Genomic DNA, 18,857 nt, shown 5'->3' with positions numbered 1-18,857 from the left:
CTCAGGATCCAAATTTCATCATGATCATCATTACCTGTGATGATGATGCTCAGTTGTGGGTTTACAACTGAAACTCAGAGATGAAGGCAAAGTCATCTCACTCAGCTATCTCATTCAGCTCTTTCAACTTTGCAAGTTTTTGGTTCAAAAGAACTAGTCATATCTCACCCTCCCTATTCACAATATTTGGCATCTGTGACTTCTTTTTAATTCCTAAGCTAAAATCTGTATTTAAATGATGAAGGTTTCAGAGGTCTCAAACAAATTAAATCAAACAAAAGTTTGATGGAGCAACTCAAAACCGTTCCTTTAGAACAGTTCCAGAGATGATTCCAAAATTTGGGGGGGGGGGGGGGTTGCTGAGAACTATTGAAACAGGAGGAGAATATTTCAAAGAGGATATTTTCCTATAGCTCATAAGTTTTTGTAACATTTTAAATAAATTATGTACTGGAACTTTTGAATTTGAACAGACTTCTTGTTTCAATAGTTTTCAAACCAGCAATTTCAGAGCATGACTACTTTTTACAACACACATGCAACACTGAACAGTACTGGAAACAATTCAAAGTGTAATGGACAAGAAACCCGAAGTCCTAATTTGGTGTCCTCTGATGATGTAAAGAAGTTTATACAATTGTTGGGATAAAGGCGATCTTAAGATTACTGTCTTGCAAATTTTAGGCAGATTCATGCAGTCATATTTGTTCAGACAACAGTGCTTCATAACTATTGACTCTAAAAGTAGTCTGACTTTTAATGATGTCTATATAGCACACTCGTTTTTCTTTCATTTAATCTTGTATGAAGGAATGTCCAAAGCATTGCCTGCCAGTCCTGACTTGCCATAATGATGGTAGTGAATGTATTTCTCATTTTCTCAAAGGCAGATGTTAACAGATTAGTCTGTCCTCGGCATCAATCACAGGACACTTCCCGCACTCCACTACGTGGCAGAGGATGGAGTCTGTCCTTAGATGAGCAGATCAGGATTGCTAATTTGAAGTGTGGTTTCAACATAGCATAAAGGTTATAATTCTTAAGTACTTCCACTATCTTTTCAGATATGCCTTAAATATATGGTATAGAAATATTTGTGCTTTACTCGTGTGTTTGGGGAGCAGAAGGTAGGGGACATGTAGTATTTTATTTATTTTGCAGGAGATGTAGCTACTGGCAAGAAAAGTGTGGCAAAAGTAGTTGGGTTCTGTGGAAAGGGCTGTATCACCAGAACAAACAGACCTAGCTCTATGAATTAGTGTTTTGAGGATTCCATACTGTTGGGCTAATGCAATTGTTTATTTAGGTATCTTCCAGAGAGAGAGAGAGAGTGTGTGTGTGTTGGCTTTATATAAATTGAAAAAGATAGTGGACCATTTGAAAGATGAGTGACTAATGTATCAAGAAAGGACAGGACAAGACTTCAAATATTGGCTGTTCAGATGAGTTACAGAGTGTAACTCATCTGAAGAATCCAAAGTGTTTATTTGCCAAATAGCAAATAAACAATCTACATAGTGTAGCTAGAGCAAAAGTTTCAAAGTAGATGTGTGAAGTGCTTTGTTCTCAAAATGGTCCATGGAAAAATTGACCAAAGAAGGAATCCATAGTAGTAAGATTACTTTGTGCATCCTTTCCTTCATGGCTACACGGTGATCAGAATACATTATAAAAATTATGGAAACATCTACTGTGTTAGAGTAAAACTCCAGTTTAACATAAACCAAAATAATCACTCAATGTTTCCACCTTCACATTAAGATCATCATCTTGAGTATACACACCCACCCACACACACACACACACACACACATATATATATATATATGCAAAGAAACAAGCTGCACTACAATCTACACAGTATACTAAAGGAACACTGATTTGGTCAGCCATTAAAACTACTGGCCTGACCTCTGGTGAAAGAAAAAAAAACTTACATCAACGCCAGAGTCCTGTTATTATTATTATCTATTTGGTTACAAAAATAAATTAAGCTAGAAAGCAATATGTTAACACAAAGTTACTCATATAAGTATACATATAAATTAAAACAGTATGGATGGTGACCAATAAAAGCTGAAATAATTGCTTAGAGTCCTAAAATCAGGGCTGAAAGTGTGCCATCCAAATTCATGGGATTTTTATGACACCATTATTGTTAGCATGGTAAATCAAAAAATTTTGTTAATCAAAATTCTGATTTTATTAAATCAAGGGTATTTGATAGTGGTACATTAGTAAAGTGAACATAACTTTTTATAAAAACATTGAGTTGTGTGTGAAGGAAGCAAGTGAATAGCTAACTGTTTGGTAAAATTGACTGTCTATATGAATAACTACAGGATAGAGGGGAGGGAGGAGGCTAATTATTCTTTGGGCCAAGGAGTAACTTTTTTTCAATAATTTGAAAAAATTTTCCTTTTGAGACATATTGGGGTTTTAACTTAAAATTCTATAAGTAGAATGTCTTCAAGAAACTCCTGCATATATTTTGTTGAATTCCCCTCAATTCATAATTACAGTTATATTATCCTTATCAGCTTTGGTTCTCATGATTTTTTGTATTCTTGTATAACTTTTCCCGGGACAGAGCTGACTACTACCGGGTGCGTCCCCAGGTGGCGGATCGGGGAACAGCCTTCAGATATGGAGGCTAGCTGCGATATAAGCAGAGCAATCTGGCGAATAAGCAGATGTGGACCAACAGCGACTGAGCTATCAGGGCGTGGGGGAGCAGAAGTGGCAACTCTGTCTCACTTAAAACCTCACAAAGCCCAATGACAACTCGGTGACATGGCGAGTAGTGCCGCCATTAAATAAGTACCTGCTGGGGTTACTGCCCCTGACATTGGGAAGCAGCATTGTCAGTACTGACACAAGGTTGAAGCCAAATGATGACGGAAAAGCTTGTGAACAGAGATTTGCAGATGGCAATATGATTATATTGTGTACGTCTGTAATACTGCGGAGCAGAAAGCAAACGGAGAAACTACTGCTCTACCTTATCTCCAGAACAACCACCATGGTGAGCAAACCCTTACAATTGGCCCCAAGTTCCCGGCGTCCCTTAAATGGGACAGGGGTGTGAAGAATCTCCGGGCTCAAAATGGTGTCCACTTTTAAAATTGCAACTTGGAGTGTCAGAACTCTGTATGAAGCTGGCAAATTAAGAAATGTCACAACAGAAATGAAGAGACTGGGCATCCGGATTTTGGGAATTTGCGAGACAAGATGGCCAGGATCTGGAAAGTGTCAACAAGATAATACAACAATGTATTACTCTGGGAATGATGAGAACAAACATCGACATGGTGTAGCTGTAATAGTAGATGAAGAAATCAATAAATCAGTACTAAATTGGATTCCATTTTCTGAAAGGATAATGCTGTTACAACTTAAGGGAAACCCCGTTAACATAAATATCATCCAAGCTTATGCACCCACAGCTGACAAAAGTGAAGAAGATGTTGAAGAGTTTTATGAACACCTAAAAGAGATTAAAAACCTAACAAAGAAACATGATATAAACATAGTGATGGGTGACTTCAATGCAAAAGTAGGAAGAGGGGGGTGATGGAGATAAATGTAGATTTGAGCCAATAAATTGGCTCAAATCTACATTTATCACTATCCCAAAGAAACCCAAAGCGAATTCCTGTGGTGACTTCCGACTTATTAGTCTAATGAGCCAAACATTAAAAATATTTTTGAAAGTAATTCAGAATCGCATTTATAGAAAAAGTGAAGAAACTCTAAGTGAAACACAATTCGGCTTTCGGAATGGTTTTGGTACTAGAGAGGCCCTTTTCTGTACCCAAATATTGATACAAAAATGCATAGAAAAACTTTTTCATAGATTTTGAAAAAGCATTCGACAAAGTCAGACACACTAACTTAATAGAAGTCCTTCAACAAACAAGGCTAGACAAACAAGACATAAGACTAATAACAAATCTGTATTGGAATCAGTCAGCTACCGTTCAATTAGACAACATTACCACCAGTGATATTAACATCAAAAGAGGAATGAGGCAAGGATGTGTGCTCTCACCACTCCTGTTCAACATATACGCAGAGGTAATCTTTAAAAAAGCATTGGAAGAATGTCCAGAGGGAATCACAATAAATGGAAAGATTGTTAACAACCTACGATATGCAGATGACACCGTGCTAATTGCAGATAACATTATGGATCTCCAAAAACTCATTGACAGAGTATACATAGAAAGCCAAAGAATGGGAATAAATATAAACATCAACAAGACAAAATACATGCTCATCAGCAAACATCCAGCCTCATCAATGAAACTGACACTCAATGGGAAAAATATTGATCAAGTGTCAAGATATTTATATCTTGACACTTGATTTTGGTTGTTGGCTTAATGAACGGTGGGATCCAGAAATAGATATAAAGACAAGGATTGAAGTTGCACGGCAGTCCTTCATGAAAATGAGACACTATTCTGCAATAAAGACCTAAACATGGAAGTCAGATGCCGAATGCTGAAATGTTACGTGTGGTCTATTCTGCTCTATGGAGTTGAAACATGGACATTGAAGGCGACAACCATCAAGAAAATCGAAGCCTTTGAGATGTGGCTATACAGAAGAATGCTAAAGATATCATGGACAGAAAAAATTACCAATGAAGAGGTCTTAAAATCCATTGGCAAAGCTAAACATCTTGTACAAATAATCAAGAAACGAAAAACATCATATCTTGGCCACATCATGAGAAACAGCAAATACCAACTTCTACAAACTATTTTGGTAGGAAGAATTGATGGCAAAGGAACTAGAGGAAGAAAAAGAATATCATGGTTTGACAACATCAAGACGTGGACAGGAAAGAGCAGTGCAGAACTGCTCAGATTAGCACAAGACCGCAGTTTGTTCGCCAAGATGGTCGCTGACCTTCAATAGAAGATAGCACAATAAGAAGTAGTAGTATAACTTTTTAAGACACCTCTTTCTTACTGCTTTATATCACTTTTGGGAAGCTTCGATTTGGTAGAATGCATGCAATATCATTGGTAAGTAAACATTACCAGCTATTGTAGGAAACAGGCTAGATCCCACATTCTATATTCATCATAACTTCTAGTTTTGGTAGTTATTTCATTGTAATAGTGAAGTTATGACCTTGAAAGAAAGCACACTAGCAACTACTTCTGTAAGTGCTTGTACAACAAGAAATTTATAACCACATGATCTCAACAAGGCTACGGTCAGCTGACACCCTGGCTAAGTAAAAATTTTTGTTCCTGGGAAGCTTGAAGTAGTGTCACTATCAGCAATGAGTGAATAACTGTATCATATTACTTCTTTTTGATTACATTCTAAGTGGCTTACCTTACTGTTGTTATTATTCTATTATATTACATACTTCAATTCTTTTTCTAATTCTCTAATCAGCTGTCTAATAATTTGTTTTAATCTACATATATCAAATTGTCAAGTTATCCTCACTTATATAAAATAATGGTGCTGCGATTCCTCTGCCCAGTGAGACAAAGATTCTCGTCTCCAGCATCTAAGTTAGCTTGTGTGCCTTTGACAATACTTTGTGCTGATGGGTTTTTTGGTATCATTTTTAAGAATATCTAAAATTAATATACAATTATATTACTACATGCAATGAATACAATAAATCCAATAGAACCTACAGTAATATTCACCAGTTCATTCCAAAAAAAATCAAAAAAATCAGAAAAAAAATTCTTATAAGTGCTCTACAATAACATATCCATACTCAAAATAGCCTCGAACCAGACTTCTGGTCTGTCATAATCAAATTCCTTATATGTACCCTCGGATAGTGTACGGGATATTATGATGGTACTACATGAAAAGGTTGCATCGTTACTAACACAGATAATTTCCCTCCAAATTAATCTGTTAACTATCAGCTCTCCAATATTGTCAGTTCTTATATTATATTTCAGTCTTCTAAAGTACTTCTTACTGTGATAAAAAGCCAAATGCTATTTTTTCTGGCAAAGTTAATTAAATTAAAGGGATAAAACTGATGAGACCTCAAAAAAGGATGATAACACTGATGAGACTTTAAAAAAGGTTGAAACCAGTCTGGGTAGTGACCTCTCCTCATAATGTAAGGCAGTATTACATCTCCTAGGATCTGTGTTTTACATTATGAGAAGATATCAAGGATAGTGAGGGGGCTTGCTCCACCTTTACTTCGAGTTGCCTTGGTGTTGTACTACCAGGTGTTCACTTACGCTTGGATTCGCCGATAGTTCTTCGGCATGAAACTCTTAGATCGTAGTTTTCGATCTCAGAGTTTCGCATACTGGCTGTAAAATAATAAGGGATTTTTCATCATCATCATCATAAAATTCCTGCTATGTACCCTCAATGGGGTACAGGATAAGATAGTACTACATGAAAAAAAAATTACATCATTATTAATTTCCTATCTACAATTTTCCTGACAAGACTCCAACATTATCAGATCTTATATTTCTATCGTCTAAGGCACTTTGTACCGTATAAATCCACCTATATCTTGGTCTTCCTCTGGGTCGTTTTGTTGCCAACCTGGCAGAGAGCACTTGTTTTGCTAAATCTTTCCTCGCCCATTCTGTTTAAGTGACCATACCACCTGAGATTAGCTCTGCTAACGCATTCCTGGATGCTGACAATGTCAAGTTCTTTCTTAATATCTTCCTTTTTAATATGATATTGCCATTGATGACATCTGTTCACACCTATAATCTTTCTCAGGACTCTCATATCTGTGGTCTCTAGTCTTTGATCAAGTGTTTTACTTCTGACCCAGCTTTCAGATCCATAAGTTAAAACTGGTTTGAACACTGTCTTGTATACAGCTAATTTAGTGTTCCGACTAATTTCTCTCTTATTCCATATGAATTTATTCAACTGACTTCCCACCATACCAGCTTTGCTGATACTGTTGTCTATTTCTATATTTAATTTACCATCTTCAGTAAAAATTGTGCCTAAGTAGCTGAAATGTTTTACTTGTTCCACAGGTTCTCCAATCACAACACAGTTGACATTTTCAATGATTCTGCCTATTTTCATTGTCTTTGTCTTTTTATTGCTGACCTTCATACCATAGCTATTACAACAGCTATTCAATTTAGTCACAAAATCTTGCAGACGTGTAGCGGATTTATTTAGAAGTATAACATCATCCGCATAAAGCAAAGAGCTGACATTAACGTCTCCAATTTTGATATCAGGTTTAATACCACTTTCCTTCATAATGTGATCCATATAGATAATGAATTACAGAGGGGATAATGTACATCCTTGTCTCACACCAGATTTAACATTAAACCATCTTCCTGTACTTCCTTCAATTCTAACTGCTGACTTACAATTCAAATAAAGACTAAGTATTGCTTGATATAACGCCCCATTGACACCATATAACGGTAGTGTATTGAATAGCTTCTCTCTTGGCACCTTGTCATATGCCTTTTCCAAATAGACAAAACTTAAATACAGATCTTTGTTATATTCCCATGCTTTCTCGACTATTTGTCGTAAAGTGAAGAAGGGATTTTTATCCCCTTAATTTACTTCTTACTGTATTAGTCCAACTAGATCTTGGTTTTCCTCTGGATAATTTCTATGCCATCCTGCTTACTTTGTTTATTTTCCTCTCCCATTCTGTTTAAATTACCATACACCTGAGATTAGCTATGCTCACGCATTCCTAAAAGCTAAAAATCTCAATTTCCTTCATAATATCCTCATTCTGATATGATTCTGCTATTAATGGCATATGTTCACTCCTTAATCTTTCTTAGAACTTTCATATTTGTAGACTTGGTCTCTGATTAAGTGTTTAATTTCCATCACAGTTCTAAGATCCTATAAGTGTGCTATTCATTCTTCAATTTAATCCACAAAAGATTAAGGATCTATAATGTGTTTATAATAGAATGTGGGAAGGCAGGGCTGGCTCTGGGGGTCCTTTCTCCCACCCAGATGCAATTTTAAGTTGGGCACCCCTTACTTTTTTTTTTTAAATGTACATAAAATTTAAAGGCTTAAAAAAAAAAAAAAAAAAAAAAAAAAAAAAAAAAAAAAAAAGCACTCTCTCCAGTTTATCAGAATCACAAACGGAAGCCAGGAGATCAGAGATCAGACTTATGAACAATAGTCCAAGTGAGGTCTTATCAAGGCCTTGTAAAGAGGCAAAAACAACATCTTTATTTTTACATGTGAATGTTTGTTTCAGCATTGCAATTAACTTTTGAATTGTTTTTGCAATCTTTGCTACCTGGCCCCTGAACTTCAACTTCCTATCTACTAACACTCCAATATCCCTAGCCTCATCAGTTTCTTCTAGCATAATCCCACCAATATAATACGGCATTGGATATCTAATCACACCGAAGCGAATGAATTTACATTTACTGATATTGAACCGACATCCATTTTCCTATGCCAACAGTTCCAGCCTATTCAAATAATTCTGCAAGTACTGCATATCAGCAGCATTCCTAATTACCCTACCTATCTTTGCATCATAAGCAAATAGCTGTATGTCACTTGTCAAATCCTTCCCAATATCATTAATGTATAGACTGAATAGCAGTGGACCAAGCACCGACCCTTGTGGTACACCACTTGTAACTTTAAACCTTGCAGACTCACATCCCCCCCCCAAACGTATACCACTTTTTGATATCTGTCAGTCAAGTCTCTTATCCATGCTAATATTCTATAACCCAAACCCATATTGTCCAATTTATACAACAGTCTACCATGCTATATTCTGTCAAAAGCCTTAGAAAAATCCAAACGTAACATGGTGTATCCATTCCCCTTGTCTAGTTCAATGGTAACATTGTTATAGAATGTAAGTTGCTAAAACATGACCTTCCCTTAGTAAATCCATGTTGCGAATTGCAAAGTAGAGATTCACTGCAAACCCATTTCTGAATGCGAGTTCCAACCAATTTTTCCAAAATCTTCACTACCACCACCCCTGAGATACTAATTGGTCAATAGTTGGATACATCAGTCTTGCACCACCTTTGTGCAATCGAATTACCATACATTCTTTCCATTCCTGCAAAATCTTTACTGTTCTGAGACTCATATTAAACAGCCTGTTCAAATGAATAGCCAGGTCAACTGAACACTCTTTTAGCACATGTGCTGATATCCCATCAGTCCCTTTTGCTGAATTCTTATTTAGATTGTGTAACAGCTCTAATACCTTGTCCTCATACACCTGAGTGTCTTCATCCAGTGAAAAGGTAGCAGTGAGCTCAATGGCATTTACACCAGGTTGATAGATTTTAACAAAATGGGCACTCATTAGATGAACAACCTCTTCTGCGTCCATAACCCTCCCACCATCTGCATTTAGAAGAGTTATTCTTACATGTTCATTCTTTCTTTTACTTGCAGCATGTAAATAGAATTCTTGTGGGTTGTCTTTAGCACACAGAGCCAGTTTCTTTTCATAGTCAGACTTTGCTTTCTGCACAACAGTTGTGACTATTCTAGCCTGCTGTTTATCATTTTCATAATGGACATCATCCTTATGTACATGGTATTACTTACACATCATTTTATTTTTACGAATCTCTTGCTTAATAAGATTACATATCCATTTGACTCCTACCCCATTTATTCTTCGAACTCTCGGGACACACTCTGATATCGTATCATTTAAGTTAAAGTTTAAATGCTTCCCATGCATTGTCAATATTCTTCCCATCCATCAACCGATCCCATTCCAATGAACTCAGTATACTCCTCAGTTGGTCATAATTTCCTGCTTTGTAGTTCAGCATGTAACCTTTTCTGAATGGAACATTCATAAACTTAGTCACTTCCCAAGTGAGTACCGCATGATCACTGTCACCAACCCGAGGCAGAATAGTTACGTCTATAACTGAAACACCCTCTGACACTATAATCAAATCTAACACTCTTTGACCTCGAGTTCTTTCTGTCACATGCTGCTTAAGGAAATTGTCCCACAACAGCTCAATAAACACATTTTCATTCTTCTTATGAGACTCTACTGCTACCCAATCAATATTTGGATAATTAAAGTCTCCCATTATAATTATTCTTTTTGTGCTCATCTTTTCTATTTGGCGATGCATTTCTTTATTACTAGCAACCGATCCACCAGGTCTGTAACAACACCCCACTATGTAATTGATCCTGTTAGATTCCACCTCACACCAGATGGCTTCAAACTCATTGCCACATGAAATACTGTTAGTAGAAGTACTACAATCATGGGTCTCAACTCAAGTTATCTGATATCATTAGCAGCACACCCCCTCCTCTCGTATCCTCTTTATCCTTCCTAAAAATAGTGTATCCATTACACTCAATACCAGTTAGTACGTCTGTTTCTGATAGCCAGGTCTCACTAATGCCTACAATCTGAAGTCCTAACATACTAAGGCAACAAAACTCTACCCCTTTGTTTCTGATACTCCTAGCATTTGTGTACAGACATAATAATCTACCTGCATGTTCTTTTGTATACTCTTGTCTGCAGTCTGCATGACACAGTTGGACAACTTGCAGATCTCTATTCTTCTCTAGTGTGACATCTTTGTACAATGTTTGATGGGTCTGAAATGGATGAACACAGACGAAATAATTCTCTCCTCATCAACATTTCCATGATAATGCCCATTCCCATTATTAACACAGTTATATAATATTGCCGCTCTTACACTCAAATTCTCACCATTCCTCCCTTTATAATTTACTTTCCCTAACTCTCTCTGTTAGATTATCTCACAATCATAGCTGCGTCTCAGTTGTCTATAACAAGAAGCATAGTTCCTTGTTATTATTAATTTGTAGTTCTATTAGATAGACTAAAAATATAGAAATTATTTTTATTTTTGTTACAATTTTTAATGCCAGGACAAAATAAGAGATCCTTGCATACTTTTTCACTTAAATATTGCATTACCTTGAAGAACCAATGTCATTTTAAATTTTTTGTGCCAATTTTGTCTAATCACTCAGTCGACAATATTTTATTTGTTATCGAAGAACTTAATCCAAGATAATTATTTGAAATATTTTGAAAAAATAAATAAATGATTGTCAACATTCTAGATGTTATTTTTATTTTTATTCAAAATCAAATTTCTTAGAATACTTCACAAATTGTCTGAAGAACGCACTTCGATGACTTTGCTTTATAGATAATAATATGAAAATCTTTAATCATATGAAATGTGAAGTGTACACATAGTGTAAAAACTATGAAATACAAAATTAGAAGAAAGTAGATATTTATAATTCAGTTACTATGAGTGGGAGGGAGGATTAGAATACTTCAAAACAAACTAAATATTAATCAATTCCGTATAGGACATGTCTCAATTTCATCATATATATATTTATTTATGTTGCTTCCACCCAATAAAGGTTATTTTACAATGGTAAAGAAACAGCATTATTATTATTAAAATGAACCAGTGGCAGTTTGTCCATAAGGGCTGCAGCCCCTCCAGTATAAAATGAAAGTTCCTGTTTTATTATCACCGTTCTTAAATGTTTATATATTTATCTAAAAACTGTTATTTTCTTGTATGTAATACAATACTGCTCGATAGTATTTTATATAATTCATTTTGTAGCAATAGCTGTATTTTGCAATAGTCAATGTGCTGTGCAGACTAGGGCTAGTATCAGTATACTGGCTAGTATACTCAATGCTAGAGCTGCATTCTATGCAGACCGCACCAAACCACTACCTAATGGGGGATAACACCTAATTTGCATGCAGTTTGGGCTGGTAACATTGCAGCCCCACACTACAAATTCTTAGGAGCTGCCATTGAAATGAGCACTCTACAAATAACAATAATAATAACAATTTGTTTTGTTTTTCAACTGCGAGTTCATTTGAAATACTACTGAATATAATTTTGCGATATTTTAAAATTAGCTTTGAAATAAGAATGTAATGCAACTAAACGTGTCTTGTTCATAAAAGCAAAAAGAATTGTTCTCAAATAACAGCAGTATATCTAAATCTAACCTAGGTGGCCGAGTGGTTGGCGTATCTGCTCTCCAGCCAAAAGTCTATGGGTTCGAATCCTGCCGTGGGCATGGATGTTTGTGATTGTCCGTGGTGGTGAACAGTAGATGGCATTGGTGTAAATGATGCAGTTTGCTATAATTGGTGGAGACTGAGAACTGTAGAGGAGGTGTCCCTCCTCGATGAGTCCTTGGTGTCAAGTAATAATAATGTGACATGCATATTTCTATACATTGTAGTAGTGCAAGGTAAAATAAAAAGTGATGCTCAAATCTTATTTATTGCAATAAATTTTGCTAGATAGCATTTTTTTTTCAGAACATTTTAAAACAATTGTTTAATACAAGTGCAGAAATCAGCACGAAAATAATTTCCACAATATTTTCTGTTGCACATCTTCCAAAATGAATGAATATCTCATCATCCTTTTACCCTCTTTTACCTTGTGGTGTCAAGGGTTCATTAAACATCAGACCTCAAACCGTTCACAGGATAAGGTGGTCAGCCCTACACCCCGGTGTATCCTATGTCCTGTAGTGTTGAGTTCTCAAGGCCGGTTTGCCTGCTTTGTGGGATGAAAAACCCCAGGATAAACTGGGGGGAAAAACCCTACTGTCCATGCCCAAGACTGGCTAATTTGGCTATGGATGAGGAAGATCCTTCAGCTCCTCACGTCTCTGACAGGAATCGAACCTAAGAAACTCCTATCCCAGGCATATGGTTGTGAAGCACACAGCCACTAGGCTAACTGCACGGAATATATATATATATATATAATGTTGACTTGGAATTTCCTGATGGAGGAAACTACAGGTAACACAGATTCACTCTTCTAAGTCATGAGGTCATAAACATTACAAATCCGTTACAGTTAGTCATTCCCATTATTTCTGGTGTTCAGTTGACAAAATTAGCAAGAAATTAATCACGTGCACTTTCTTTTCAAAAAACACAACACTTCATTCTGAAATCTCCACTCAATGAAAAAGAAATATGTATTTCCTTTTTATTATTAATCAAATTATCATCATTATCTGGCATTTTCTTTTAGTACAAAGAAGAAATATTTGGAAAAGACATTTACCTAGTTTAGGTAGGTGGCAAATTAGTTATAATTTTACTACAATTTTACACTAAATTGTATGAGTGTGCTTCCCAAGAGTGATTTACATTTGTAACAATTGTCTTGTGAACGGTTTTGAAAATAAATGATTTCAAACATCAGCAGATGAATAGGTGGATTCCCTTCTCCCCCTGCAAAAAAAAAGCTGAACGCTAATGCAACACATATGTATCTTTTTTTTTTTTTTAATTCAAATATTTCTTTCTTTCTTAAATAACCACATCAAATAATTTATAAGTTTTTGATAATAAAAGCAAATTGTGATTATTATAAATTGAGAAATTATTTTGACATAAACATTGTATCAGACTATAAAAGAAATATTGGTATTTCTATTTAGAAATTTAAGCTTTTATCCTTTATCTCCAGGCAAGAAGATTATTGTCTAGTATTTCTAAGACAAAAGTTATTTCCAGCAGCAGTAAAAGTCATCATATTTGGAATTTTTTTAAGAAAAAAAAAAAATAATACTACCAGACTTTCTGTTTTGTTGCATACATGTAAGCAGTTTTTATATGGTGAAAATATAGAACAGAATTTCTAAAACTTAAAACAGACAGATGAACAAATGATTTTTATCAAATGGTAAAATGAAGTAATAGATATTGAATACTGTCTGTGAAAACTTTCAAAACAGTAGAAAATTAGAGTAGTTATAATTTAGTTCCAGGAGTTCCATTCTGAAATAAAAAATCTATTGAACAAAACATTTGGTAAGACATAAAAAATAAATACTTAAAGAAATGCATAAATTTTTCTTTGATTTGAAAAGCCTTAGGTTAAATTTTGAATCTACTTACCTCAATGTGAATTAACTACACATTTACTCTGTGTTTATCAATCAAGAATTCAATGATTTACAAACATAGATTTTAAGACGGGTGCACGCCTCACACTGACGAACGTGCACTGCATGTTAAAAAATGCAAGTTGGTAGTGTAGGAGCGCCCTTGTAATACAACGCCTGGCTTATCTAGTACTTCTGCCAGCTCTATACTACACATAGCGAAAAACAACACTTGCAGTTTTTGCTTAAATGTTATTAAAAGTCACAGTATTTATTTATAATATATTTAGTGCATATCCACATTTAATAAGCGTTAATATTAAAACGTGTTTTTATTTTATTTTTTGTACTAACTTCAGTGCCTCGATGCGATGAATTGCCTGCTTACTGTGTTAAGCCAGCCCTGTAGGAAGGGATCATGCAGTTAGGAGAAAACTATTTATGTTCTTGTTCATCCTGTATGATTTTGGATTGTGACTACTTGAAAACAGCGATGCAGGTTGTTATAAACTATGTGATAGCATAAAAGGTGGTAGTTATGGGTGGCCAAGTGGATAGTGTTTATATTTTGTTAAGAATACGATGTTAGCCCTGCAGATCTTTTCTTTTCAGCCATTTTCTGTCCACAGCTGGACAAAGGCCTTCTCCAATTCTTTCCACCTTTCTCTATTATTGGCAATGGTTGACCAATTTTCCCCAACAAAATTTGAAAATTCATCACTCCAACTTCTTTTAGGACATCCTTGGCCTCGTTTCTCTTCTTTTGGAATTCAGTTCGTTAGTATGGTGGTCCATCGCTCATCATCGGACATTTCTGGATAGATGTCCAGCCTATTTCCATTTTAGTCGCTTATATGGTGAAGAATGATGTCAGTGATGTGAGTCTGACTTCTTATTCAGGTGTTTCACTTTTTATCTTTTAATGTGATGCCTAACATCAACCTCTCCATTTTTCTTTGAGTTGTTGTTAGTCTATTTGCCAGTGCTTTTGTTAATGACACCAAGTTTCACAACCATATGAAATGACTGGAAGTATACAGTGGTAAAATGTCTTCCTTTTTAAACAGAGTGGGACATCATTATTGTTTTGAATGATATTTATTACTTGTATGGGATCCATATTTACTTATTAGAGGTGGTCTGGAATGACATGAAAAAGACTGGTCTTCAGAGCAGGATTCCAAGTTCATGTATCCCTTGATCCATCTACAATAGTAACCAGACTATAGGATTCCTACTTTTGTAGATGGAATTGCCATTAAATAAATCAAAATTTACTTTTCTTTTCAACTTTTAGATTGAAAGAAGATATATTGAATTCATACTGTTAATCAAGTTTAAAGACATGGATGAAAACAATGAAATTTTGTTAACTACAGCAAAAGGAAAGTAGAAAAGAAAAAAAAATTATAAGGAAAAGAACAATCAAGATAAACTATGTGTAAGATAAAGTATGTAATAGCCTAAGGAATTCTGATTGCCACAGTTTTACAATGCTATAAATATACAAAATTTCAGAGCTAAGGCAAACACAATCTTCTACTGAAGAGTGATAAATTTGAGAAGAAAACTGTAGCTGAGATCAGTAAACAAGAAAATGGTGGGAAGTCATATATTGATGATGGAACAAAAAGGACTGGCAAGAGCCAGACATAAAGTATAAAACAACAACAATATCAAAATACAAATTCAAATAATAATGCAAGACATACAAGAAAGAAGAGAACCAGTAGATTATGAAATTATAAAAATTAAAATTCAGAATTAACATTTAAACCTGATATGTTATGGCAAACTACATTTATACACTTCTACATTAATATCTCTTACTTGAATAACTGAAATGTTTACCTGAAAGTAAAATAAAATAACTGAAAACTTTGGCAGTCACTCAACATTAAAATTACATGACTCCAATTACAAAGAGGGAGAGGACACAAGTGATGAATAGAGAGCCTGCATTAATCAGCCTTAGGCTGACTAATGCTAGAGAGGAAAAGTGATTGGCACAGCTGGTCTGAACAAGTCAGATTAGAGACCTAATGTGGAACAGGTGGCATACTGTTCTCTTAGAACTGTAAATTAAAGAAATACTGTATATTAATGTTTCATTCAGAAGTTTATTTTAAAACTTATGAAATTTGTGTGAGTAACAACTCATTTTGTGTTTGAAAGGTTGTCATATATGGGAAATACATGACTTCTGCATTAATTCAACTTTTGTATTTTCCTGGGACTGGGTCTGGCTAGTGACCCCTCTAAAGCACACTTCTGAAAGGAAGTGTGTTTTGTATTAAGAGATATTGAGGCAATCAATATGAAGTTAATAGCTAATATGTAAAACTAGTAAATATGCAAGTAGCTTAGTTGTAAAGATACCTCACATTTAATCCTTTACCCAAGTTTAAGCATGAGGTATCTTTACAACTAAGATAACAAAGTTTGTGCAAACTTGGGTAAAGGATTAAACAACAATATAATTTCTTATCAGGTGTAATTGAAAACTTTGGCAGTCACTCAACATTAACTGAACATTAACAGTCACTCAACAACCTAGTAAAAACCTTCCAACAATAGCTGCTTTAAGAATTATAATAATTCAGATCATATCAAGATCAAAGTTTTGAAATAATCATAGCATATTTTTTACTTCTTCACCTTAAGCATGTTGAAAGTTATGATAATTTTGAGGTAAGCGCAAACTTCCCTATAATGAAAAAAAATTGTGTAATAAAATTACCTATATTATTTTCATTTGAGAGAAGAAGAAAAGAAAAGTTTTACCTTTAAAAGAAACAGCCAGTCGTTCTCCACTTTTATCCCATATCATGTCATGGACAGCACCACCTATCCTGAAAATAGTATTTTTTAATTACATATAACACTTTTATATTTAAAATACTTTTTAAATTAAAAGTATATTTAAACGTAAAATACTAAAATAAAATAAAACAGAACAAAACTGCAATAAACAAGATATTACAATTTGTCATTTATTTTGCATAATAAGATACTACAGCAAATCATAGAGTATCTAGCCACCTATTAGCAAGTTGGTATTTGTCTGTATTCCAAACCTCACTGTTAATGGGCTAGAAACTGGTGGTCCTCACATCATTAGTGCAACCAGTCAGAGAGATTTACAGTAAAAATTTGAGTATCCTGTTGCTAAAGAGTAACAGGATATTAAGTAATTTACTGTATTTCAAAAGCATAAATTCTCAGCAGGAGACCATGCAACTAGACACTGGATGGCAGATGATGATCATCTAGAAATATATTACCTATTTGCTTACTGCAATTATCTTTGGTCTCCAGCTTCTCTTTCTCCCTTATGAATTCTACCTAGGAAAAGCCCAATCATACATTACTTTTTTTTTATTCGATTTTATGGTGAAAAGACATCAAAGGTCATATTGCACCAGGACACAGCAGTACATATGTTAATTGATTAGTAGGACAATCACAAACATCCATGCCCTTGGCTGGAGAGCAGATATGCTAACCACTCAGCCAACCAGGCTGGCTGATACATTAATATCATGGGCTAAGGGGTAGATAATCTGGAGACTCTGATCTAAAGAGATGTTTTGAAGCTGCTTGAGTACTCAAGCATAATAACCAGGGTGATGGCCTCTCACCAGACAATAAAATTAATATACACCTAAGCACATTTCCCAAACACCATCCATGTTCTCGATGGAATTCAAAACGCATAACCTATTGGTTGAAGAACAATCTGCTTGGCCAACCAAACTGTTTTTAAAAAGCAATCCCATAAAAAAAAAAAATAAAAAAAAACTAACCTTTTGTGGATGACACAATTGACATTTTTCTGTAGAAAGAGAACAAAATCTTTTAGAGCTAACCTCCAGAATTAGCTCATAATAGTAATATAATATCACTGACCAATACCATATAATGTCACTGGCAGTTCATGTAGGCTAATGCAAAAAAATTAAAAAAAAAAAAAAAAACAATAAATAATAGATTGTTATTAATAAGTAAGTTTAGCAGCAATTATCTTTGGTCTTCAACTTCTCTTTCCCCCTCATGAACCCTATCTAAGAAAGGTCCAATCATTCATTAGTATCATGGGCTAAGGGATAAATAATCTGAAAACCCTGCTATAGATACTGGACATAATCTTATTGGAGTACTCCAATAAGATTATGTCCAGTACTATCACACTTGTAAGATAAGAAATACTTTTGTGGGCAAGGCTTTTTTCCAAACACTTCTTCTACAAGTTTGTCAATTTCAGCATTTATCAGGAGATGCAATAGGTCCTTGACACAAACTGACAGAGAAATAAATAAATAAAAATGAATAGATCTCTAATACCTTTTTTATTCCCACAGGGAGTAGGCAGAGTTCCATTAGTCCCATGTTCAAGGTTTTTAACTAGGATTAAAGCCATCTAATCTTTTTCTGTAACTTTACAGGCTCTATCCCCAGGCGTATATATTTAGTGTTTTATTATGCTTTATACTTGAAAACTAAGTTTCTTTTTTATATTTTATTAACAAAGTGTGTCTAGTGACTCTTCTACACACACACACACACACACAAACACATTAAAAACCTTAAAATGTCTGCAATAGTTAACATATTTCAGTCTGAGAATCAAAAAGACAACAGAAAACTTGGCTTATTTTGCTGTTGAAATTCCAAGCACGTCTTCCTCATTAATCAAGTATTTTGTGTTCATGGAAGTTTTCTCAGGGAAACAGCAACAAATCACCTTGCATTCGGTTACACAAATTACACAACAAGTTGACTCATACCTGTATTTTCAAACTCTAAGCAGTCAGTCTTATTTAAAGCAAGTACCAAAAGCATTAACAGTTTACTTTGCAAACTTTAACTATCCAGCGATGAAATAGAATACAGCTATTTTAGAATGTTCC

At 34.8% G+C, this 18,857-nt stretch overlaps 1 protein-coding gene across 2 annotated transcripts in view; it reads right to left on the bottom strand.

Moving 5' to 3' along the window:
• LOC150094439 (aladin-like) overlaps positions 1-18,857 on the bottom strand; it is a 401,031-nt gene that overhangs the window by 57,577 nt on the left and 324,597 nt on the right. For both annotated transcript variants that reach the window (XM_090412342.1, XM_090412343.1), the window contains one exon: positions 16,732-16,799. In XM_090412342.1, coding sequence (XP_090268468.1) covers positions 16,732-16,799 — 68 coding nt within the window. The remainder of the gene's footprint in view (positions 1-16,731; positions 16,800-18,857) is intronic.

This window comes from Typopeltis vanoorti, chromosome 22 (genome assembly GCF_054136105.1).
Source record: "Typopeltis vanoorti isolate ZY-2024b chromosome 22, IOZ_Tvanoo_1.0, whole genome shotgun sequence".
Lineage (NCBI taxonomy): Eukaryota > Metazoa > Arthropoda > Arachnida > Uropygi > Thelyphonidae > Typopeltis > Typopeltis vanoorti.
The sequence above is the reverse complement of the archived record's forward strand: the minus strand, read 5'-3'. Positions and strand labels throughout refer to the sequence as shown.